The 27,191-nt window shown below is 38.1% G+C and overlaps 1 protein-coding gene across 1 annotated transcript in view; it reads right to left on the minus strand.

Moving 5' to 3' along the window:
• The window catches only part of ALKAL1 (ALK and LTK ligand 1), a 46,663-nt gene that overhangs the window by 8,613 nt on the left and 10,859 nt on the right, over positions 1 to 27,191 (minus strand). The window contains exon 4 of the mRNA XM_069778625.1: positions 1,281 to 1,334. Coding sequence (XP_069634726.1) covers positions 1,281 to 1,334 — 54 coding nt within the window. The remainder of the gene's footprint in view (positions 1 to 1,280; positions 1,335 to 27,191) is intronic.

The following is a 27,191-nucleotide window of genomic DNA, read 5'->3' on the forward strand; positions in this document are numbered from 1 at the left end:
CATTTCTTTCTCATATGGGCTGAAAATGGTAAGGTTCATAATTACTCTTGTTTACTGTAGAATTGAAGGGCCAGCTGGCTGTGGCATGTTTCCTGTAGATGCTGTTAGCAGTTGGCAGAAAGATCCTTAAAAGTTGTGCATATCCTAAAGGTCTGAGGACACCTCCCCCATGCAAAAGAGACAACAAATTCTTTCCTTTCTTGCCAAGGACTGTCTGAAATTTCCAGCAAAGAGGAAATGTGCAATTATTTCCAGTTCTCTTTTTCATGCTCCAACTGCCAACTATTTCTCTAGTTTTTAGTTTCACTAATGCCAGTAACATTGAAAATCACCAACAGATTTGCAGTGTCATACTCTGAGACCTTCACTTTTTTGAATTACAGAACATTTGGAACTGGAGACTAAAGAATCAGTGCAAGCATCCTACTGTTGGCAACTCTTTATGCTTATATTGAGAGGGTACAATATTTTTCCAGTTACAAAATAGTCCCAAAGGTAAGTGCGTTATACAACTCCATCTCAGTTTTCAAGTACAAGTACTTGACTGTAATCATATTAAACTTTTATATTTGAAATAGCAAATTATTTTTCTGATTGATTTACACTGCTTAATCTTTCCTTGTTCTATTTGTTTGCATCCACAAGTATACATCATGAGACAGAAGACAAAATGCATTTCCCTGATACAGTGAAAACTTACATGGCCACATAGGTCTGTTTCTGAAAGATATATGCAGTCCAATGAGAAGTTTTAAAATTAGTGAAATTGAAAATAGATTCGGTAGGACTGACAAAAATTATGGAAAAAACATTTAAAATTAAAAATGTACTGAGTTCTCTCATTAAAATATTACTTGCCAGAGATAGCAGGTAAGTGCTCACACATCACATTTTTAACACCATACTGCAAATTGTTTGCACGTAGATATACAATGCAGTATCTAGAGCATACAGATGTGTATACATGCAGTACCTACAACTATTAAATTTGTAGTATAGCTGCAAAACAACAAGCAACAATAGGTTGATAAAAATGAAACGATAGGTTTTAAATCATGAATGTTTTAACTTACCATGTTTTGAAAGTTATTTTAGGCTGGATTACTCAAAGAGAGACTCAAACCATAATTAGAGTTCTGTAAATCTACTCCTCAACAATGTAAATTTAACTTCACAAATGTTAAACTTGGTGAAGAACCTCAAAAAAGCTAATGGTGTGACTCTTGTGGCTACTTAGAATATTCACATGTAGGTAAATTAAGAGCAAGCAGCTGCCTTACCTGTAAAATGTTTTATGAATTTGTCTTTTAGACTGGAATCTCTTGGAAAAATTTCTGAGGATAGAAGAAAAAAAAAATGTTTGTAATATAGGAATTACAGTAAAAGTTCTGAAAGCATCATATGCCAAGATGTCTGCTGTAAAGAGACCCAACAGGTTCCCAAATTAACTATGAAATTAATTTTCATAGTTTTGTATGTGTGTGTATAAACAACATTGTGAAATGTTTCAAAGTAATCCACAGATGAATACCAAATGGTCATCCTACAACACACTCTAATCAGATTTTCTGACAAACATTTCTACACATCTTAGGTCTTATTTGAGCTATAATTTTTAGAAATGTTTATATAAATTAATATAATAAGTTATCATGTTATGACAAGTATTTGAGTATCTGAACAAATTATGTAAAATACCTAGATAAATACAAACTAAATTACCATATTTGAGGTTTTGAAATAAAAGATACCTGAAGAGAAAAGTCTCCTACAGATCAGCTAAGAAAGATATGGGCCATGCATATTTTCATTGCACTATTAGTCAAAAAATAGTACTTCTCTCCTGTGAAAATTGTTGTGTATTTTAAAAATATTCCCTTTCCATGTATGGTATTTCTTCCAAAAAGTATAAGAGAAAATACAAGTCTCAGAACAGCCAAAGGAATCAGGCAGAACAGAAACTGGAGCTAACAGAACAACTCTACTCTCTTTGTTTTTTTGCAGTGGGGATGCCGCCTCTGGCTTAGAGCAGAAACTTTTGATGCAAGTAAATATTCTCAGAACTAGCATATTTCCCCTTAATCTCAAAAATTTTCCACTGAAAAATTGTATTAAAAAATTCTTGGATAACTGCAGTTATTATTGCAGACAGTGACTGTATATAACAGTTGCATGTTATGCTAAATTCAGAAGAAATGCCTTTCTTAGCTCTAATGCAAGGAATGTGATTAACTCGCAGTATTAGGACCTGCAGCTAAACATATTTACTCACTAAAAATATTTCCTTACCCCTAATGCAATTTTAAATCTTTGTATTCTCCTACTTTTTTCAATTCCGTGTCTGAATTAACATTTAGCTCAGAAGAAAGCAAGTTTCCTTTCATACTATAGGAAGATGTTTTGCCAAAATAAATTCTTACCACTGGCTTTAGGCAGTTTCTCAGAGGTCACATGAGTGTTATTTTTAGGCTGGGATTTTAAGCTAAAATGTCCAAGTCTTACTCAACTCAGCAAGTTTAGGGGACCTAATTTACTTAAGATTCCTCAAAAACCTGTTTTAACTAACTTGTTTCTTTATTGCAAATGAAATACCATCCCTTCTCCATTAAACTTAGAATTTTACTGACATGAAATGTCAGGTAGTCTAAAATTACACAGAATGAAGCATAAGAAAAGCCAAAAGAGTGAAACAATCCGTGTGAGTTTTGAATGACATGCCTCAAGTGGACCAGTACTGATGAATAACCGAAGCCTGGTTGGTAAAGGTTGGCCATTCTTGCTCTGACAAAGGACGTTTAGACCCAGGTCCTTTCAAAGTCTATAGAATTTGCTATGGGAACAGTAGCTGCCTTTTGCCCCATAAAGTTCTCTAGGAAAAGTCCATAATACAGTATACAGCCAAAACCCCACCCCTCAGTGCACGGAAGGAAAAACAGGATAACAGATTTGATGCTCAGGCAAGGAGCTAGGCATCGCGAGCACAAAATCGCAGCTGTAGCGGTGTCGGTAAGCCCGGGAAGGAACGCTGCAGGGTCTGCTTCCCACGAGTAACCTACATCGGCCCAAGGTTCACACCAGCCTGGCTACGCCTGTCCCAGTAGGGAAAACTAGGTCAGGCGTGTGTTGGGAAGCGGCTGAATGATATTGAGTGCGTGCTTGCTCCTCCCCTGCTGCGGCTGCCATCCCTCCGGGCAGCAATCAGCTTTTCAACATGTGCCCACGTCTCAGCTTTCTTCAAGTGTTTGGTTTTTTTAATAGTACAGTGCATTTGCTTGCTAAAGCACAGCGAGCCCCTAGCTCTCCACAAAGACAACTTAAGCTCATTTGTATGAGAATCACGGGCAGCACAGGTTACTGGAACGCTTCTGTCCGCTGGCTCTAACGGCAGGGGCAACTCCGCCTGAACTACGAATTGCCCAACACAAGCACAGTAATCTTCTTCTGTCTTCCAGCAGCATAGCCGAGCCCTCCTATCTGTACGCAACTGTGAAGTTGAGGTCTCAAAGGACTCAGGATTTCAATCAAACTAATGGACTTCTTTTCTGAATAGAATATCTATCACTGACTCCCGATCAGATCACAGTGCAGCCAAAAGCAGGATCTCAAGTCCATACAGGATGCTTCCAGAAAGCAGTGAAATATCATCACATCATCATCTACGCCAGCTTTTCCTGGCTTCTAACAAGCTCTTAGTTACTCCAGTCATATTTCATGTGGTATCTATCACCTATTAAGACAGATAGCATAATATCCATTCTCACAATGTACGCTCACATCCTCACAATGCTAGTTAAATTCCTTTGACATATTAATTTCACAAAGAAAAAGCAGAAGCATGAATATAGCAAGAAAGATTGGCAAAGCATTACTAAAATCAAAACACTTGAAAGTCACACTGGCAAAAACATAAAAGAAACAGGAAAATGAAAGAATAAAACGTTTTAAGTGTGCAACACACAGAGTTTATTCAATCCATTCTTGACCATGTTAGACAAACTAGTAAAATACAGCCAGTATATATCCCATGGGATAAAGTAACTGATTTTTTCTTAATCAGCTGGGAGAATATTCAGACTGTGGCATTCTTGTGCCCAGGCTTACAAAATCTGCACCGCTCACCAGAGAGAGCACATCTGGGTTAACAGGCACTTGTGCTATTGATCCTGGGTTCGTTCTGGGTATAATCTCAGTTATAATCATAAATAATCTTAGTTCAAGGATTTCTTATTTACATTAGGAGCTCTGTGTGTATCCTCAGATAATTACTCATCTGGAGCAAAATGCTGCCCATCCTACATCCCTTCCACAGACAGCAATGGCCATGGACAACTATTAAATGGTGCTAGGACAGATTTACTACTGGATCTTCTGTCTAAAATACTATTTATGGCAAGATCTAGAGACAAGACAAATTTAGAGGGTTTTCCAGCTCTGCTTCACAGACAGAGTGGTTAAGTTTATACTGCAAATTTGGTTCTAAACCATCCATACTGATAATTTTCTCAAACTGTGACACTTCACAGAAGGTCTTGTGGCTTCAGGTAAAAGGTGACAGGATCTGCCCGAGTTTTATCCCATTCTGGGATAAATGGGATGATGGAGAGAGCTAGCAAGGTCTGAGCTAAGAAGCAGCAAGCAACAGCTGCTCTGGCTCCCCACTCTTGCATTCTGTTGTAAACTTTCCAAAGTTGATTTAAACCACTGTTGTTAAGCTAATGCCCTAGAAAATTATTCTGTGGTCTTTTCAGTTGTTATTCAGCACCTGGTAGCTGACACGAATGTTTAATTTTTCCCTAATTTGGACACGATTACAGAGAGGTAGAAGACTAAATAAGCCACAGCCCTGGGCTCAGGCATGTGCTCAACCTGCAGTATAAGACATAGTTGCTTCACCTTGGATGAGGCTTTTCACCTTTCTGTGCCTTCAGTTTCTCTTAAGTTTTGTCTGTTCAGACTGCAAAGCTATGACAGCAGGTGCTGACTTTTACCCTGTGTTTGCACTGTCTCCAGCACCATGTCACCGTAATTGTGCCTGGAAAATTCATGTCCTGCTGGAGTATAAATAACAAGAGCTTTGCTCATGGCATTGAAATAAGCCAAATCCACACAACTGTTTGTTGGCTTGGGGCATGAAGACTCCACGTCCTCAGGTGATATCACTTTCGTGGAAAAAATCAAGATCTCAATTTGTTTATGCTCCCAACAGGCAGCCTTTGCTTATTTTTAGCTTATTGAGAGAAGCAGTGTAAATCAGCCACTGAAAATTACTCCTGCTCTTGGCCTAGTTCGGGTCTACACCAGGGGATCTACAACGTCTCACTGCAGGCTGTACTGTAGGCAAGCGCAGAAAATGTGAAGTAGCAGAGCTTAGGCTCTGCTTCGTTGGCCAAGTGCCTTAATCGTCCTATGTAAGAAGAAAAAAGTCTTCATCACGCATTTCTTTTTGTAAGAATATTCATGCATCTAAAAAAAACCCAACAAAATCCGAAGCAATTTTTCCTCAATTACTTAAAAAAAAGAATTAAAAAAATCAACTTGTAAAGCATTTGTGAAAAACTTCTCCATGGCAGGTAAATGTTTCAGGGAAATGTAAGCGTATCCAACAGGACATAAAACCAGAAATTACATCGGTTGTCACTACACCTTTGTCTGCCAACTAAATGATATTTGTCAGATTTACATGCAGGTGCTAAAGTGCTCTCTACAACACACTTCAACTACAATATTTAAAGCTTAGCATTTTTAGCCAGGTTTAATAATTCATTTTCCAGCATGTCCATTGTTAATTCAGCACATCCACTGTTATGTTGTACAACATTCCTTGAAATGACATATCGCCTAATGGAATAACAGACATTTCTTGGTTTTATGTTGTTCTGCACTTCCAAGAAGTTACTTAACAGAGCTAGGCAGTTCAAAGTATTATAATCTTGCAGAAGTTTGCTCACAATATAATGCTTAGTCCATGATATAGTCAATAGCAATGATAATATATCTTATTATATCTTACAATGTTTATATGATCTGATTTGGGTTTTATTCACGCTGGTGAAGCCGTTTTGAGTTAATGTAATTGTTTGTTCTTCAGAAAGAGCAATGCTTTAGAATTACTCTTTTTTCTTTGCTTTTTATTCTTCTTTCCTAGTCATGTTTTCTCTTATTTTCTAATCTTTTTCAAACCAAATTAATTTTAATACAAAGCAATACATTTCAGCAAGTCTTGTATTACCAAACTTATACTAAATTTTTCCTAGTCTAATATAGATTAATCTAAATTTTGCACAACTGTCACATACAATCTTATGAAAATCTTAATCCCCACATATTTTGTTTAAATTTATTTTATAACTATGGCATTTAGAAAACAAATGTTTTGTTGTGCATTTTCTTCTTTCTAGCTGTAAAATGGCAGAAGACAACTGTCAGCAGTAAAATGCAGCTGACTTGGTTTGGCATGAAAATAGCATGTGATTTTTTAGTATTTTTTTAAAAAAGATCATTTCATGTCATGAAACTGCTTACAACACAGTATGTGTTAATAAAGTTTTAAATAAAAGTGATGGTTTGAAGGACAAGACTCTCCAAAGCTTCAACTTAAGCAAAGTCTGTATTTGTTCATAGTATAGGAATAAATCTTGCAGCAGTTGAAATATCATGCTTCTACAAATATTGGAACACTGTCAGCAAAACTGTCTCAAGTACTTACATAAACAAGTCCCATTTATTTGGATGGAGCTTTTCTTTACTAGAAACTCTCCGCAGCGCCTAAAGATGGCAACCGTTGTCTACTGTGACAATACCACAAGGTGAAACACTAGTAGTAGTAGTAGTAGGTTTGCATACGTTCAGCAATGTCAAGATGGATTTAGTTTACGCAAAAAAAAAAAAGTATGGTGAGAAAAGTGATAGTAAAATCTTTCAAATGTAAATTCATAAAGAAATTGATAAAGTATCAGAAGAATTTAAGCAACAGAGATGCAACTAGACCAGAACAAGAGAAAAATACCCAAGTAAAGCGATATACTAGAAAGATGAGTGAATGGAATGACATTGCAATGCCAGGATGAAAGTATCCTCAGCATGATTGTCTTAAAAATACATGAAATCTTTACAAAAACAGTACTTTAAAAAAAAAAACACAAAAGATATTCAGAAACCTTAATGACCCAAACAATCCTTCTTCTGCATGACTTAATTTACATATGTAATAATTCCTACAAATGTTAGGAAGAGATGTACTGCCTCAGTTAAAAAAACCCAAACAAACAAGTTTTGCTCAAAGTCAACAATTAAAATAGAAAACAGTGCAAAGATAAGGCATACTAGTTGAGAAAGAAATGTTAACATTCATTTTGATAAGAGTACGGTGTGGTGTTAAGTAAATGTCGTGGTTTAACCCCAGCCAGCAACTAAGCACCACGCAGCCGCTCACTCACTTCCCCCCCCCCGCCCAGTGGGATGGGGGAGAAAATCAGAAAAAGAAGTAAAACTCGTGGGTTGAGATAAGAACGGTTTAATAGAACAGAAAAGAAGAAACTAATAATAATAATGATAACACTCATAAAGTGACAACAGCAATAATAAAAGGATTGGAATGGACAAATGATGCGCAGGGCAATTGCTCACCACCTGCCGACCAACACCCAGCCAGTCCCCGAGCGGCGATTCCCCCCACCCCCACTCCCCAGTTCCTATACTAGATGTGACGTCCCATGGTATGGAATACCCCGTTGGCCACTTTGGGTCAGCTGTCCTGGCTGTGTCCTGTGCCAACTTCTCGTGCCCCTCCAGCTTTCTCGCTGGCTGGGCATGAGAAACTGAAAAATCCTTGACTTTAGTCTAAACACTACTGAGCAACAACTGAAAACATCAGTGTGTTATCAACATTCTTCTCATACTGAACTCAAAACATAGCACTGTACCAGCTACCGGGAAGACAATTAACTCTATCCCAGCTGAAACCAGGACAGTAAAGCATAGTGTTTGACTACAGTGTCATACATGGGAATCACATGGTAAAATACCCTGTGAATAAATGGAGCATGAAGCATGCACCTAGAGATCTGATCCAGGTATTTCTGCTAGAGGTAGACAGAAATACGTGGTCACCACTGTGGGCTGCTGTCCCAGGGAGTCAATCCCCCTCTGGCTAGGGCATTTGCCACACTACGGTTTCACTGTGCTCGGGAGAACAGCTCCTAACGCAGCCCTCAGCAGCACATGATGTTAAGCAGAGTTGGATCAATTAACATATACTTCTTTCTTCAGTACCCTGACCAATTAAAAGATCTTAATTTCCTACTTTCATTATTATACTTTGGCTGTGACCAGATTGCACAAAACTTTTACTTCTGGGCCCACGGCTGGGCAAAGTTCTTAGCTGCAAAACTGAGGATTTCCAGCAGCTTTGGAATGCTGGAAATGCTATTTTTTTTTATGCTGCTATTCCGTCGCTACCAGAATGGTATTCTTTTTTGTTCTGCAAACAACAGCCATATTAATACAGATTGAAATGTTCCTCTGGATCCTCATGTGGTGTCTGATACAGCAGAGAAACAGAGTATGCAGTTCTTTGTTGAAAATGTGTGACATTTGTATTCCCTACTCGGGGACCATCAATTGATTCTGGGGTCTGTCCAAGAGTGCTCAAAATCCTTAGGACAAATTTGTGGTTGTGTTACAACTCAGTTCACCAACTGATATATTTAATGCACTTTCTATTGCAGTTTCCCATAGGGAGGCAAGAAAAAACATTGCTTTGTGCAACGGAGAGCAACTCCTTCCATTATTAACAATCATAAATCATTAAACATTTCCTATTATTTGTGTTAGAAATAACTGCCATATGAGAAAATATCTACTTAAATGATGTAATTTAATTCTCTTAGCCTCTTCATCTGTGGTTTCTACCACATAAACTGTACTTCTGCTTTTGTTTTGTTCTTTTTCTTCTAGTTTTCAATAACTAAAAGCTTTATAATAATTTCTAATTGTCTTAGTAATTTGTTTGCTTATACACACACACACTCCACTTCCCCCGAATAGATCTGCAATTCATTCCTTTAGACAAGGGAAAATATCTATTTCTGTGCACAGTATTCCGAGACGTCACTGTGTTACTACTCCTGTTAAGTAACACACACAGTTCCCACTTACTGAATACTTTTATTTTGAGACTGATTTGTACATACTAAGTTCCACGGGGCATAGATGGAAAATGAGTCAATGCTCCAGACAGACTCATTCCTTTCTGCATGTAATACTGCTGTTTGAAATTCAAAATTTACCAGATTCTTCCAAGTGCTGTGTAAGGAAGATTACAATAAATTAGCAAATTTTTTTGCATTTTCTACCACTGTCTGCTCTAGCAGGTGAAAAATTATCTGGTATCTCAGTATTTTCTGAGAAAAAAAAAAGCTTCAAATAAACCCTCAAATCATCACTGCTTGGATTCACAGAGATGAAAGCATCTGCTCAAGAGAAAATCCTGAATTCATCTACAACTGCATACCACTGCCATCTACTGAACGTAGAATATGCTGAACGTACTCATGCATACCTTTCTGCTCTGAGAGCAGTTTACCAGGCTTCCCATTTACTTCACCTAGCAGGAGCCCCTTCAGTTCTCACGATACAAAGTGTACGCTAGAGCTCAAGGGTTACAAATAGAGTGCAATTAAAAATTCTTAATGAATTACTTTTAGTCAATTCATCTTCTGCTTCTCAAAGAGTAGACATAAACAGTATTCTAATCTCTTTGGATTTATTTGCTGTCCATAAAATCTTTGTTCGGTATTTCAACTTTATTTATAGACAATATTTGGAATGCAAATTGTGATATATGATTGTACCTCATTAGTCAAGTCCTAAAATGCTAGTTCTGCTCCCATGTCAAATAAATGTTTCCATGCTTATTTACTTGCCAGGTTTGAAACAGTGCTTTTAAGGATACTCAAACTAGTGACTGAACATTTACTTTCCCTGGTATTCATTCCAGTAATATTTTTCTGATGTGAGCATGGCAAATAATACTCCTTTTAAATGCTGAGTAATTGATACAACCTCAAATTCTCCCAGCTTCAGTTATGAATACAATATTTGGTGTTACATATATACAATTAAAAGTCTTTATTCTGTAACATTCATCAGGAACTTGAGCAATAAAGTGGGCTGTGACATCAGTCAGTTTAGAAGTACAATGGTATGACCCCAAAGAGAAAGCCTAACAGGTTTGCTTTCATTATGGCTGATAAAGTTCACCATGTTAGTCACCACTGGCAAGAGCACTACATTAAAAAATATCAGTGTAATTCTTAAATGTGCTAAAGATGGGCATAAAAAGAAGCACCAGCTTCTAAAATCTCAGTCTGGGATTTAGTCACCATTTCTATTTTTTGCCTCTCTTCTCTCTGCCAATCCATCACATGCAGTGCCAACCATTCATTCTTATCCCCAAGTCTCTACTCACCTATGTCAGATCTCTTTTACTCACCCTTGTAAGCTTTATCTACATCAGTTGCTCTCTTAAACTCAGGGGGATTAATATTCACAGGTCATTGACAAGAGAGTAACTGCAGTCTTTGGTTCTACCAAAATTGCAGTATTGCAAATACTGAACATTTTTAAAAATGCACAAAGTATTGTATGAAGAAATTCCTAAAACTGGCAATAAAAACAGATAAGGACACCTCCTACAAACCATAGTAAAGTCAGAAAATGAACACATTAAAAAATGTATAAAGAGCAAAGGCATACTGCTTTCCTAATTCAGCATGCCTTATTTTTGTCTGTAGAACTATATGTTTATATGTCCTCATAATATTTGTTTCATGGATTGACATCTGTGCACTACAGTTTGGAGTAGATTTGAACTATTTCAAATTTCTAGTTCTTCACCCGTTGTTTGTAATTAAATATTTTATATTTTATTTTAAGATTTCTAAAAATAGTCTTGAAATAGTTTGAAATGCTGCCTTTTTATAGTGATCAGGGTCAAATTCCACTCTCACTGATGGCTGCATAGTCCTCCTCACTCATCAACACCCCATTAACGTAACTGCAAGGGAATTATGGAAAGGTTTTTGGATCCAAATATTTTTCAGCTATGTTGTTGTTAGAGACCTTCAGGTGGGTAGCAAGAAAACATACAACTAACTTTAGACACTTGATTTCAGTTGGATGTACAGCCTTTATTTGAGCAATGGGGCAGTAAGCTTTAGCAACATGCTGTTATAAATAGTATGGAAGATTCTGTACATACTATAATACAGTATAAATAGTAACACAAAAAAGCAAGGCTAATGTGATTTGGACATTTCTTCAAGAAGAAAGGGATATGTATTTATCTCTGCTAACTGATAAACAGGCAAGACAAGTCTTACATTAGCTAGGCACATTCCAGTTCTTTGAAAAGGTTATGAACAAGATTCTAGGACGTGTTGCCTGAAATAGCAGATGGCTGGATTCAATAATTCCAATAGGTTCCAGCCATATGATTCTAAGTGGGAAATACTAGCTTTAATTCAACAAATAACTATCTCAGTTATGTTCTACGTGCTATTATCCCCATTGGGTCATGGCCTATGAGCACCTAAGAGGGACAAATTTCTCCTGGAATCCCTACTACTCCTGACTCTATTGGAGTCCTTTTAATTAAATGCTAAGTCTTACCTAAATACTATGCAAGCTTGTAAATATATGACAATGAACCATGCAAACATGCTCTTTTACCCTGAGAAGAAATACATTTGCTTGCTATAGTGTTTTATTATTAACTCCCTCATTCTTTGTTTACTGCAAATCATTAAATGGAGTTAGTTTCTGAATTAATTCAATTTATTTATTACTTAATTACAAAGGGGTACATGGGATTAGAAATTAAATGTCTCAAGCTCCTTGCCACATTTCTAGCACAGGGTAAATCCATAAGTAACATCCTACTGATTCAGCTAGTTTTTATGAAAAAATGTCCATTATCTAGCTCCTTTTTGGACGTTTCAGATCATAAAACACTGCTGTTTTCATGAAAACTAATTCAACTTTGGTGTACATCTTGAGACAGTCAACTTTTTTAAAAGAGTCTGCTTTCTTCAAGTTTCTCTTTCTGAAACACCAGAACCACAGTTGTGATGCTGCCTCAGAAGGTGTTATGTGCTCATTTGTATTATAAATTTTCTTCACTGCCGCAGATTTCTCGCCATTCATCTGTGGTAGAAAGTGAATGAAAGTGAAGTTTGTCCTCTTTTTTAAGAAAGTGAGACCTGTAGTCCCATAATCCTTGCACCTCTCTACTGGATCTCATAGGACATAATGGAAGCAGAGTTCCCAAGGCAAAGCTCCTGTGCTATTACAGCTAGCATCACGGCACTCTTCCCAACACAGTCCCTCCCAAGCACAATCTGTGGGAGACCTGCCTTCTTTCATGCAAGTGAAGGGCGGTCAAGTGATACAAAGTCCTCTGACACAAACTTTTGTCTCTAAGGGTTTTTATGCTTCAGGTGAAATCAGTCCTTCAACAGAAACGTTCACAAAATCAAAACAGTAACAGTAAACAAAGCAAATACATACTAATTTTACTTGAGTTTGCTCTTTTTCATTTTATTATGCTGCCACTTGGGAAGGATATGAAAGTTCTTTCCTTTATAACCCAACTTTCTGACTTGAACTTACAGGACCATCTTTGAGATACCACAACTGTTCATGTTGTCTCAGTTTCCCACTCCCGGTGCTCCACATTTCCAATACTGTACAAAAGTGAAAGCACCTGTGACAGTACAATGGAGGAAGCTGGAAAACACATCCAGAGGTAAGAGAACAAAAGTAGGAGAAACAGACATGGAAGCATATGGTGTTCATCTTGTATCACTTGCAGCACCTTCACAGGATACAAGGCACAGGAGAAGGACACGTACTTATCATTCCTACCTTCACTCGTACCTAGGTCAATTCTTCGGAAGCTATGGAGGAAAACTACTTTTAACTAAGTCTCTCCAGTAGTCTTAGCAGAAGAAAAGGTTGACTTGCAGTCATGGGAGGGTGATAAAGACCTGTTCACACCTACAGGAAGGACCTAGCCAGCTGCTGTCCCCACTCTTCCCTGCCCATGCCCTACTCTTGCCCAGCCATTGCACTCTGCCTTCTCCCCTCCCTTGCGCTCTGCTTGGTCTCCTCACCTTGGCTGGTTTCCGCTGAGCTGTGAGTGGGAATAGAGAGTGACAAGAATAGTTAGCAGCAGTCGTTGCTATGAAGACAACCAACGGCATGAACAGTAATTCCAGGGAGGCCTTCCTACCTCAGCAGAGCAATGACTATTTACAGCCTGAAAAGGGTTGCCAGCCTCCAGTTCAACACCCTCTTAAGGGCAACAGATTATCCCCAGAGTTGGCTCCTCCAAGCCTGCGCACTGAACTATGGAAAGGACATAACCTGAGGCTGGAGGGAGCTAACTCACTTGAGCTACAGAAGAAGCATTTAATCATGTCTGAAGTGTCAGGATAGGCAGACAGAGGATGGGGAGGATAGTTTTGCCTGCTGTGATCTATTCAGCTTTTTCAACACTGGTAATGTTATGTTCCTTCTCTCCCCCTCAAACCGATTTTTCTTTGCTTAACTCACCGTTTCTGAAGGGAAAGTAATTGCTTGCTAAGTGCTTGGACACCGTACTGTACTTTCACTTCTCTTCTCAGAAAAAGAAATCACACCTTGTTGCTGGTTAAAAGACTGCAGTAATGGTATTATCAGCATGAGCTTGGAGAGGCTGAACCCTGCCTGGCCAGGGGACAGAGGTGCTTGCCACCCTCTGATGCCCTCTGCAGTGTGAATGCAGAAACCAGCACCTAAAAACTGCCCTATCTAAATCAGAATATTTCCCACAGTATCTTCTGAGTATGTCCAGAAATATGATACTAAGTAATTTCTCTATGCTCCGTTCATTTATAATGTCATCCGTTACATGCTGTACCAACAGTCATTCATTATCCAGACAGAATTTGTAGAAATACATGTCAGTCTCCAAATTGGCTGTAGATCTTTCTAAACATTTTTCTTTGTCACCTGTCTACCAATATTTCACTCTGTCAGTCGAACTATGTGAAGGCTCTTCACCAGGTAATGGAAATGTACTTTCAATTGCACATGTGAAGCCTTCTCCCAAAATCTTTCCCTTCTTCCTGAATGTAAGATTGTCAGTCAGCTCCAGGTAATTTATTTTTGGTTATAACTAAACAATGCTTTCAAGTTTTCAGCTGCCACTGTCTTTCTTCTGATAGTTTCCTCACTCCTGCAAAGCCTTCATGATTAAACATGCATTTTTTTCATTTAATAGAGAATTTTAAAATGCTAAAGGAAATATGCAATAGTGTAACAACAAGAGAAAAAAATGTTTTATTTCCTTTTATTCATAAAGGTAACAAACATCTCTTATATGTTCATTACGGAAGAAAAAATAAATTTTCACTATAAAGTTAAAAGGTTTTCAGAACTCCCGTTTCTCAAGGTGATATTTATAAGCTAATGTCTTTGCGTTGGGGCGTAGGTCTAATTCTGAGACTGTCAGAGCTGTAATCTGAGACTGCCTTAAAAGGGGGAAAATACATGTACATCTCGATGTATCTCTTTGAAATTGGCTATTGTCAGAAACCAATGTCTGAACCTGGAGTTCCAGTTTCCACAGTTAGAGTCACAGAAGCCATTGTTTGAATGTCAAATTTTGAAATAAAAACCAAGAGCAGCTAAGGAAATGCATTCTGTTTAGAGTCTTAGCTTATGTCTACAGTAATAAAACACAATGTACTTGTGTACTAGCAGCTCTCTGGATTCCCGACTGGTACAAGAAATTATTCTAGAAGCTGTCGTACTCTCATATAACACAGTTTTGAGAGCTGAAAGACACTGGAAGGAGAGTATGGCCTGATTCTGTTCTCCTTGATTTCAGCAGAAGCAAAACCAGGTCCTCAATCTGTGTGTAATTCACATGATCTACTTAGCTAAACAATTAAGTCACAGCTCTGACATCTGATATTTATTTTAAGTTCTTTGAGCCAGATTCTCTTCTCTGAGCCAACCCTTTTTTCTATTCTGGTGGCACAAAGGCTATAACAACCATGGATTTTCCCAGCTGGAGATGCTCCCAGCATGAATAAGTCTTCACCTGTCTGGCAAAACCAGCTTTCATGTTGTTTCCTCCTCCTTTGCACCCTCGGAACTTTCGCCATCCTCTAATGTGAAAGAGTAAGAGGCCTGGCTACAGCCCTCATTACCACGCTTCAAATATTCTTAGCCTGAATGCTTGCCTCTTCAAATTAAAGCTATGTGGTTAATTTTAAATAATCCAGAGGCTACTGTAACTAAAGTGAAAACATAGTCTGCTATGATGCTCCTTCTGCGGTATTTCAGAAGACGTACAACTGAGGATCCGTCTGAGGCATGTTACCAATGAGACGTCTCAAAAGCTCTGAACCCTTAAACTATGGGTCACTCCTATCTGTGGAGGCCATGCTTAAGAATTTTATCATATTGCAAGGTCATCCTTAAAGAAAAGACCCTCAATACAAGCAAGCCAACTTTTGAAACCCCCCTCTCCATCCCAGGAGAGCAGAGGACGTGTTAAGGGGTACCTTGAAGACAGGATCAACTGAAAAAAACATTGTTTGATTAGAGTGTTTGTCAACCATTGCCTGAGTGAGGAACCTTGTGGTTAACGGCTGCTCCATTTACATTATTTTAGGTGACGTACACAATGAAAAGATCTTTAAATGAGACTAGTTTAATGGAGGTGAAAAGACCAGGATGTAGTTTATCGCTGCTCTTATTTGAGTTTACTTTAGGCAGCATCCCAGCGTGGAACTGATCTGCTGGGAAATGTGAATCCTCACAGAGGGACTGCCCCATCAGTATGCTTGGGGAAGCAGTGGAACAATGCTAAGCCACAGCACCAATTACTCAAACTTCATCCACCTCTTTGAATACATTTACATTGTCAAGGAATTAGTCAAGGATCTGACTCCAGTCTCAAGATGAGATGCACTCACATCCTAATCCTTTATGCCTGTGCTCATGTTTCATTACCTAAAATCTGGAGCTCTCTGGAAGAGAAAGCTCAAGTATACGCTGATACATAGTGTAGGCCCAAGCTCTTACCCAGCAGAGTGCAGCAGCCTGAGTGTCACAAACAGGTATTTTCACATTACAGTGTAGACTCTGCCTTGGACAGCTGAAGAGGCATTGAGTTCAGAAGCAACTGGAAGCAGGAGACAAGCAGATCCACCACACAGAAAAAAAGTAGGGGAGCAAGTATGGAAAGTGTGCCTAGTCTAAGGAGAAACTAAACTTCTACTTGGACATCCCACTTCTTTTGTTGTATCCCCTTTAGCTACAATACAGTTGTGCCCCACTTCTGGGCAGAATCCTATTCTAAGGTGTGAGCTTCAATGAACACTTACAATGTTTACTAAATAGCTACCTACCACATTTGACCTCCAGACATGCACTGGGATATAATGGCCCAGCAAAGCAGGCTCACAGCTTCGCGTACCAAGATTTTTGGCCACAGAAATGAGTCAACTTGGGAGGTAAACATCAAAGACAGTAACATTCAGAATGCAGTGGCCCCTTCTGATTCAATGCTTTCTAATCAGCCACTTTCCAATAATTCATTAAGACTTGAACAAAGAGGTTGAAACATTGGCTTCTCCTAGGGCTTCAGCCAACCGTAATGAAATTATAACAGGATATATTTACACGGATGAATATCTTGAACTTAGCTATAATGATGTTTATTAGTAATTCTTCAATAGCTGCTCAGAAAGCATATTTGTATTAGTTAATCCTTGCCTGTGGAGACCTTTATATTTGTTTGGCAAAAGAACATTAAGAAGCATGGATTTCTTTTTTTTCCTCTCTGTAAATCCCTGTTTCCATCATAAAATGCTGTGGGATTAAGAAATAAGCCAAACGTAGTGTATATGATGACTCTTCTGCTATTACTATTAGAGATCACCAGAAAACAGAACTGGAATGGATATAGATCTAGATTAACATATTCTGACAAGTTTTACATTTGAAAAAGAAATGTAAAAAAGAATTTAGCAACTACACTTTGCATTGCGAGCCTCTTGAGAAGCACCACACACATACAGATAAGCACTACGTGCATAATTCAAAAACACCCTTTTTCTTCTTTTCTCCTCTGTCAGAGATATGAACATGGAAAACACTGAAGTACATATCTATTTTGAAAAGTAAAAGAAAAAATCTCAAAACAATTACAGACCTGATATATGAGTATATGCAAAAGAGCTCTCTTTTCCTAAGAGATTCTAATAAACAGGTTAGGATATCCCTCAAGCAATTCAAATGAGAAAATGTATGGCATTATGAAACCCTCACTATTTTGAATACTAAGCTGTGAATATGTACTTCATTCTTTCCAAAAGGAAAGATGTATTACAATACTAATTGTTCATTAAACTATAAAAGGATAATTCACTGAAAATAATGAGATGTATAGGCAAGACTGGTCAAACTATTCAAGACATTAATTTACTGAAGCTATCTTTTCCTATTCATAAGGAGGTTTTATGTAACAGATAACAATTTCCATTCATTCATCTATCAGCTATTTGAAATCACTGAACTATCACGGCAGATATTTCAGCTGAATCCAGAGACTTCAAATTATGCCTGGAAAGTTATTGGAGAGCTCTTGACTGAAGGCAGAACCACTCTTAGAATGAGATATAGAGACTACACATTGATAAATTTGAAGAGGAAATTCACTTCTTGCAATTCTGCAGCACTCTATGCAAGTATTCTGTTTTAGCTACCATGGTTGCTAATAAATGTAGATTCTAGAATATTTGCATAAATTAAACACAAGAACAGCTGCAATAAATCAAAAGCAATATATGAACTAGTTGAATCATCTGAATGAAAGCTGATGACATGTGCTTAACTGCATACAAGCCAAACTCAGCACTGACAAACATAGGCAAACTCTATCGTCGTGAAAGGAAATAGAATTGAGTTTGCCAGAGCTTAATTAGACCCTGCTCTTTTTGAAATATGAATAGGCTCCAGGTTGAGTGCTGTGCAAATGGTAATGTTTAACTGTACTTTACATTTCCTGTGCTTATTTTAGAAATGTTTCTCTTTCTTTCTGAACTATAACAGATTCCGAACTATCATAACAGATTAATAATCCACTGTTTCTCCCTCACAAGTACTTTATTCTAAATTGTTATCTTAAAGGTGTTCCCAGTGAACATATGCCATGTTTGTGCTCAGGCTATGGTCATTTTACCCTATCACAGTTACATAAGGAGACATCTTATGAATGGTAACTGGGATAAAAATATTTGAGTGTTACATATAAATGCACCAAACGTAGTGAGCTATTATAGACATACTAATATTGGAGGTCTTATCTCTGAGGATCTTAAGTAGGTGTAAAATACATGCAAACCATACATTTCAGTGGGCCAAAATGTGCTGAGCAGAAAGTGCTGGTCTTAAATAAAAACCAGAAAACACTTTCCATATACTGGGACTGAGCAAGGTTAATGTTTCTCTGTTTTTCAATACTGCTCTCACTGCTATAATGTTCTGGTACTCTGAGATGGAGAGTGTAATTGCAGAGAAAAGGAACTGTTACCCTTAATATTCAAGAGGTTTTCTATCTATTCTAAGATAAGACCTACCTTGTTAGTATTATTTAATCTCCACATTTACTCATTTCACTCCTTGCTCTAACAAGAAAGGAATAGCTATCCCAGACAAAAGTAAAGGAGAAGCAAGGCTTTTCTGGAGGTGCTGCTCAGTTCTGGGTCAGTGGGCTTCAGTGTAAATGTGCAGTTTGGATCTGTTTTAAGGATTCTGAAAGCCCTGACTGCAGCTTAGACAAGGGATCCCTCTATAGTCCCATGCAGCTGAACCACAAACTTATACACAGAGTGACTCTGCCACGCTCATGATGTAGACTTACCCTGTTCATAAGCAGTACATCTGGGTGTTAAATTTGCTGTACCTGTGCACATCTTTCTTACCCACAAAAAGGATTTATGTTGTAGTAAGCCCTTTTCTACAAGTCTGAAAATTGCCTGACATCTGGAAAAGCATCTTGTTACTGAATGAGAGGGGGAAATCTGTGTATGTTAACTTTACATGCAAACTTGGGATTTGATCATATAATAACGGGAAACACAAATTGTATGGGGTATCTTGCTAAATTAGTACTGACCAACAGGTCCACTCAAACTCTAGGCCCACAGCATAAAATGAAAGTGATTAGCCTGCTCTAGATTGTCTTCTGACCCAGAAGATTTCTCCAGAGACCACAAGAAATCCTCACATTGGTATGTTTTGGTAAGGTTTTGTCCACCGTGTAGAAGATGAGTTCTGAAAATATTTTTCCTAAATTTCCTAAATTAAAATTTCAGTGGCAAAAGAGAAGTCTCTCACGTGTTAGGCATCCTATGCCATTAACAGACAAGGAAGAAGTAATTACTCTATCACGATTACAGTAATAACATCGCAGCTATCTCCTCAGTTATTTTAATCCAATGGGATTTAAGGGTTTTACTAATCTAGTGCATATATCCAGTACTGCCACATATACTGATGCGGATGCATTTCCTAACACTTCATTTCAAAGGTTGCTTCTACTGAAACACATCACATACAGCTTGATATCATAAACAGTAAAGGTTAAGGGAAAAAGGCATCTGACTGTTTTCCAGCAGGGTTTTATTTTGCTTTTCACCTTTATTTTACAGGCTCAAGTAAAAAGGAGAACATAATTTAAGTAGCAAAGCCTTAAGTAGATTTGTGACTTGTCATTCCTGAAGCTGTCAACATGACAATAGTTGCTTTACTGATGCAACTTTAAATGTTCTTCTTTAAGCCAAAGACACAGATTTCAAATCACGTAGTAAGAGAACACGTACTAAAATGCAATCTAACCAATTTACTTGAATTGGCAAAAAAAGACCTAACAGGCTTTAAAAAAGAAACCTTAGAAAAAAAAGTTTAAATATTGTTAGTATGCAAAATTGTCCCTTTATCCTAAGTGGGTTTTGTTTGATTACATAACCATTTTAACTGTATGTTTAAAAACAAAATATTAGGATTAAAACGTAGCCACAATTTGTAACACCAAACAGTATTTTCCCTTGTTGTTAAAGCCTGTATTAAGCAAACACATTTTTATGTACTGTTTTAGTAACATCAGTGGAACAGTGCACATCAATGGTTTTTTTGCCCAGCAGACATAACAAAACATAGGATAATAAAAAAATGGCCACTAACCAATCAAATGCTTGGATCCTTCATGTGTTAAATCTTGTTTATACCCTACAGATAAAGAATTGCACCCTCAGTATGTAATCAATAGTCAATCAATTCCCTCACTGGAGCAAGTGTTTTCCAATTCACCAACATTAAAAATGCCCAAAACACGAATGAATAGCCTGTAGGACTTCCACTAAAGTAGTAACCTCTAATTCACGAGTGACAAAATGAATCACTCATCCTTAAATTGAACAGAAAAGCCTAACCATCAACTGAGGCTAACACAGGAGATCAGCTGCACTTTTCCTAGCAAAATGCTTTCCATCATGTATCTTCTCCTGATTTCAATTCATTTTGCAAGTTTCATTTTGACATATTTTCTTCACCAGAGTTAAGTTTTCGTTGTGGTCTCATGGGCAGGGAGTATATGCAATTGCTTAAGAGTCAAAAGAACAAAAAAAAATGTCCCAGAGAATACATTTTTTTCCAACTAAAAAAATATATCTCATCCCGTGTAACACTGTTCATGTGTGCATACATTCAGAAACCACCATATTCTTTTTTAACAGTCTGCTTTAATATTATCCCTCAACATCAAAACCAAATGTAAGCAACAAATTAACAAAAAAAATTATTTTTCAGTACAACATCAGCGGAATGCTTCTACTGGAAAAGAAGGTATTTACTATGGCTACTAAAGTGCATTTATTTGGTATGTTTTAAAGCAAGTCTTACAAAATAGTAACAAAGATTTACTCACCTTTAAGTCTTTTTTTTTTTTTTTTACTTTAGTGAAAAGTACTAGACAAACACCACTGAAAATTTTAGTTCTCTAGAAAACAGGTAAGTATTAATAAGGGGGATATTCTCCCCCTCCTACAAATTACTTTCAGGTCAGTTGGAGAGATCTTCTTTAAGAATAAAATGATCCCAGTGCGGATAGTGGCAGTACATATACTTTAGACATGGAACCAGCCACCTCCTCTCTCTGCAGCCTTCCGGTGCCTATTTTCCTAGACGGTGCATCTTTCTCGGGTCCCTCAATGATTATGAGGTTTTGCTTATAGCTTTGCACAATGACTACCCCTATGCAATGATTTTTATGCTGTTGTAAGCACTTTGGAAAATACAGTCTACATTTATAAGCCACCTTTGTAACTTTCAAATCACATGTAGGTCTGAAACACCGCATCATTCTCCCTCAGCCTGCCCTCAAAACCCATTAATTAAAAGACAAGTGTGTGTGCCTATATATATGCATGTATGTTTGCATGGTTACGCTTCTCATCTTTTTAAATCTTTCTCCCTGTATACATACATATTTAAAAATCAACATCATCTCCAGACATGAAGCAGTGTATTTTCAAGGCTAAAGCATATTTACCAAACAAAAATATTGCAAAGTCTTACACCTGTGCACTACCATTTGCCCATCTCTCAGAGGCTTTTCCTAGCAGATTAACACCTGAAATAACAAACCAGGAAAACACAGAGACCTGCCATTCTTTCTTGACTGAAAAATCAAATCATGCCTACAGTAAAAAAAAGAATACAAAATATATCAACTCTTCAGTTTGCTCACAGACTCAGGGCCAAGCTAGACTAATTCAAAATGCATGCTATAGTTCCTGAGTTACAGACAGTTATGCACTTGGATCTACTTTGAAGTGAAACTTCTGTTTTATTTGTTATTCACTTCCCTGCATATTGGAGGAGTCCTGGTGTACTTCAGGCCCAATCCTGGTGTAATTCAGTGAAAATTCTGACATTCACTTTTCTGGGGCCAGAACCGTACACATTAGTAACTGTGTCTCTTGTCACACTAAATACAATTTTTATAAAAATATGAAATAGAACTAAAACAAAACCCATAAGATCTCCTCATATTGAATAAAGAAAAAGTCACTGACTTTTTGTACACCATAGCCCAACAAAAAAGCTCTTCCACATGCTGACATCCTATCTTGCTCCTGGCAGAGCACAGTGCCATCTGAAACGTTTGCTGCCCGGCGTACTGCAGCTCGACAAGGTTTCTCCCTTCGCGTGCCAGGAGAGTGCGCCACATCAGGTCAATACTGTACGGCATCGAGCACCCTCGTTTTGCACTGGGATTAATGGAAGTGAGAGCAGAGCCCCTTGGAGAGCCAGCATCATCACTTCATTTGAAGGACTACTCTGATGGACTTCATTATAATCTAAACCTCCATGTCCGTAACAACTATGTTTCATCTTTGCTCATTCACTCATCTGCTGTTGGGGTTGGTCCATGGGCTTGACATTCTCCACTGTGATATGGAAGATTTCTGTCTTACCCTAGATTTCAGATGCCTTCTCTTCAGCGGCCTACCTCTACTGCTTGGCAGTCATGTTTGCCAAAAACACAATATTGCTATTACAAGGCATAGTGCACAATACACCTAAAAACCCAAGCAGTCAAGGAAAGAAATGTAGCAGCAGGGTTACAGGTCGTAAAGGTGTCATAACCATGAAGGAGCAGGACACAATGATAGATCCAAGCACCTGCGTGGAACTGAAGGCTAAAGGAATATACCCTCTGCACCATTTGGGACTTACTTGAATCAGAAACTAAGAACGCCAGCATGCAAACTAGAGGCACTGAGATCCCGGACATCTTACAGTTTGGAGAACTAGTACAAAAGTAACACTTTCTGGAAGGAAATGCTGGTTATAAATAACAGCTGACCTGAATGAAAGGTAGTAAAGTCAAGGCTTATTCCATTAAAAACAGCAAAAATGGTGGAAAAAGCAAAATATGCTTATGAATACAAATACAGTTTACAAATATGCACTTGTCAGAATTAAACCTATCGGTTTGTGGAACTATGTATTTCTTACAGGAAACAGTAAGTAATGGGCCATTAAAAAGTGACCAGTATCAACTTGTTCAGGAGAATTTATCATCGAAATTTTGAAGATGGCTTTGAGATCAAAATGCTATCAATACATTTAATGAAAAGTAATTCTTTCTCCCCACCCAAATGAAACACTAGATAACAAAAATCTATCCTGCCTACTCATATTTTGGGGGTAGAATTGACACCTAATCTTGGTACGAGCAGAGATGATGCTTATTTCCACTGAACTCCTTGGGACTGTTCATATTGTTGCATCATGGTGTCATGAGATCCTCGCAGCCCCGCTGATGCTGCCTCAGTAACCATCGGCCTGGGCAGCATATTATCCTATGGCATCTTTACTGCTTCCAGTACCCAAGCCAGTTGCATTCTCCCATGGAGACTGCCATATAGACTGCCACATCTATATGGCAGGACAAGATGTTAAAAATGTGCTCTGTACCACAGCCGGGGAGAATGGCCCTACCTGGAGGCTCTGGCAGAAAGCACCTGGGGAGACCCGAGGCCGACAATTCTGCTATCTGATGATTCATTCAGTTTGTTAATTTATGAGAATACATTTTCTTTTAATTACTAGATCTTGAATTTATTTGCTTATCATGTCCGTCTCAATAAAAATAAAGAAAAATAAGTCCCTTAACTGTTTGGAATACAGATTATATTAAGCCTTTGAAAGCAGAATATAGTTGCCTGGTTCTGTTCCAGAAAAGCCTACCCACCAACTTCACTGTAAAAATAATTTATTCAAAAACTTCAGATATGGAATCAGGAACAATTACTATAAGCCAACAAAATTTATTTTGCTTTTTTAATGTAACAGTTATTCTTCTTTTAAATCATTTTATTCCACTGTTTTACTAATTTCTGAGGTAATGTCTGTTTCGGTAAACATGATTTTGGAGAATGTCATTCTTATTAACTCTCATCTTCTTTTAAGCCTCCTGAATGAAAAGGGAAAAAAAAAAAAAGCATGCTATTTTATTAATAGGAATAATAATTGGACAAGACGCAAGTATTACAAAGGACTCTGTGTTATGCCGTACCATACACTTTAATTTCCTAGAGACGAGGTTTACGTTCCTCAGTGGACTCCTTTTTTTATTCCAGATCTGTAATTACATTCACTGAAGTAGTTTAGTATTAGGCACAGCAGGTCTTCCAGCATTAGGGACTTCCAGCTGTAACTATCACTACACCTACAGGAGATTTTTTAAGTGTGTAAAAAGAACAAAAGTTTTCTTATGTAACATAAGGTTACATGGTTTTGATTCAACCATAAACTAAAACAAACCTCAAACATATCTTTCAAATCTAACTCATTATGAATAATGGTTAAATTAGCACCATGTCACGGGACAACTTACAGTTTTCTTCTGCTGATGTGTAAGAAATTTTGGCATAAAATCGAACTCTTAAGTTTAACCTCAAAGTTTAAATAGTTTGAGGGCCAGATTCTCTTCTCTGATATGTTATTCTAAATCTGAAGTAGATATGCTCAGGAGGCTAATTTGAACATACTGGTAAATTGAGAGCAATATTTATCTTCATTCCTTCATGTCTGAAAAATAACTAATCAAAATGTTTTAAAATGTCTTGCTGGTCTCCCAGCACAAAGACAAATTTCAGCCCCTTACCCCTTGTAAGTTTAGATAGCTCATTTCTCCACTGTCGTGGGGAGTATGTAAGGAAAGAACAGTTAATGCAGACTTCTTTATTTCCCAAGACTTCTTTAAATCTAATTACATGGCAGCTATTTTGGTTCTGTGGAAAGTGTATGGATAAAGGTAACAAAGAAAATCTGAGAAGAATGCCAAACTATTCTAGTTCCCCCAACGTGATATTCAAAAATAACCTGATGCTGAATCCTCTCTTTGTGAAAATACATATTTATTTCGGTTCTTTGTAAAAAAACTTGACCACAGTTACATATCAGAAGCAGGGGATAGTTAGGAAAAAGACTGCCCATTGAGGAACTTTCATCTCTAAGCTTAAAAACTTTATGAGCCACTTCTTAGTGCAAAAAAACCCCACACTCGAGCACAGAAACTTCATGAAAATCAGGCAAGTAAAGGATGTTGTGACAGAAAATTTAATCCCACTAGATATAATAATTCAAAGGAACAGCTTGTATTTTTAGTGACATCCTACTAGAAATCCTAGCAAAAGATGAAGATTGCTTTTTGGTTAGTTGGAATACATTATTTCTTCTGAATATACTCTTCAGAGTAAGTGCTCACTCTCATTAATCAGGTCACCAAGAAAAACAGGTACAGATCTGTGCGAGAGAAGACTTTGAACATGTAGGCCTAAAAGAGGAAAGTTAAGACAGCTAAAGTGATGGTGAAACTGGTGTCTTTATTTCATATGTGGGTGTCCTTCTGGGACCTACAAGATACAGGATACAAATCTTCATATGGCCAAGAAGCACACGACACGGAATATGCCCCTGATTATTAAGGGGGGAAAAAAGACCTAAAGAGGCATTTCCAGGCATGCCACAGGAGCTCACTGCCCCAACACGGCAGGGCAGGTTTGAGTGTCCATCCTGTTTCAGTGCTGTCGTGCCCCTTTGCCCCCCAAGGAACCTGCATGAAGCAGAGCACAGCTGTCACTCCCGTGCCATAGCTCTAGTCCAGGACCTGCCCTTGAATCGCCTGCGAGCCACAGCCACGTGGGGCATCGGAGACCAACCACTCTTGCTTTTACATCTTAGTTATGTATCTATGAACGAGTGGTACCTCTAGGATGCCTGACAGTTAGTGTCTCACCCTTCTTTTTCCAACCCCACTGAAGACACCCTATGGTGCTGTGCTTTTCCGTTATGGCCAGAGCTAAATGAGCAGGTCCCCGTGGCAGTAAGGAGGAGGTCCCATCCCCTCTCAAACCTCACCCCTGGTCACGTGCTCCAGCCACTCGCCTTGTGCTGCTCCTAAAATTCATCCAGTGGCACTCCAGGCCAGCTCTCCTCACTATGCAAATAGCTAACCAAGCCCCCAAATGAAATAAAAGAAAGGGGTGCGTGGAGGTGAGGCTCAGTGAGTTGAATTAGTTCATCGTGCGGTTAGACTAAAGCTGGGACCAGCCCTGAGAGTGAGGGAAAGAGAGAAGAACAGGAGGGGAAGCACAGTTCAGCCCTCCTGCTATTCAGCTCATTGATAATACGGAGCAGCATCCTCAGAAAAGAAAAAAGAGAAAACACACAGAAGTGATGCTCCTTGCATGCTCTGTTCTGTATATGGCACTGTTCTGGATGCTTTGTGTTTCAAACAAAAGAAGCAATTGAGCTGCTCAATTTTCTTTTAAATCAGACACTTGGGTTTGATTTTAAGCAATAATATGTAACCGCCGTTTTAAATGCTTGGCTGCATACTCAACTGAATGCAACACCTTTCCTGACTGAGGGGAAGATGAACCATTCTCTTCAGCTGACGCTCAGGTACTACCAGCTGGAGTAAAAAGCTGCTGTTAATGTGTCGGTGAGAGGAGTTGTAAGAAAAGGGTAGAGGAGTTGTAAGAAAAGGGTTGACGACTTGTAAGAAAAGCCTTGTCACAGTTCTCTATCCCAAAAAACACACACACACCATCACAACAGGTACTAATTTGTATCCTTGCTGTTTGTTATAACAAATGGAATGAATATGAAAACTTGACTATTATTTAAAGTGCAGTTCTGCCCTTTCTAGGCTGGAGAGAAAGCTAGCTTTGTGGCTGCCCACAGGACACTGCACCTACGCCAGGGACAACTGGAGAACTCCTCTAAGGATGTGCAGAAGTTCCACTCCTTTTGTATACAAATAGTTACTAAAACTAACAAGTAATAGAAAACAAAGCCTTATTATGTATAATACTGATGAATTCCAAGAAAATTCCCTTCCAAAGTTATATAAATATTATGAAATATATACATTTTCTATTTTCTAGCTCAATACAACTATTTAGTTAGGAGTAAACATCTCCAATGGGAGACACTGTTGTCCACAATAGACTTTTTCTCAAGCCACCCGATACTAGTAACTATTGCTCTCAGGTTTA

The sequence above is a fragment of the Haliaeetus albicilla genome, chromosome 3 (assembly GCF_947461875.1).
Source record: "Haliaeetus albicilla chromosome 3, bHalAlb1.1, whole genome shotgun sequence".
NCBI classification, from domain to species: Eukaryota; Metazoa; Chordata; class Aves; order Accipitriformes; family Accipitridae; genus Haliaeetus; species Haliaeetus albicilla.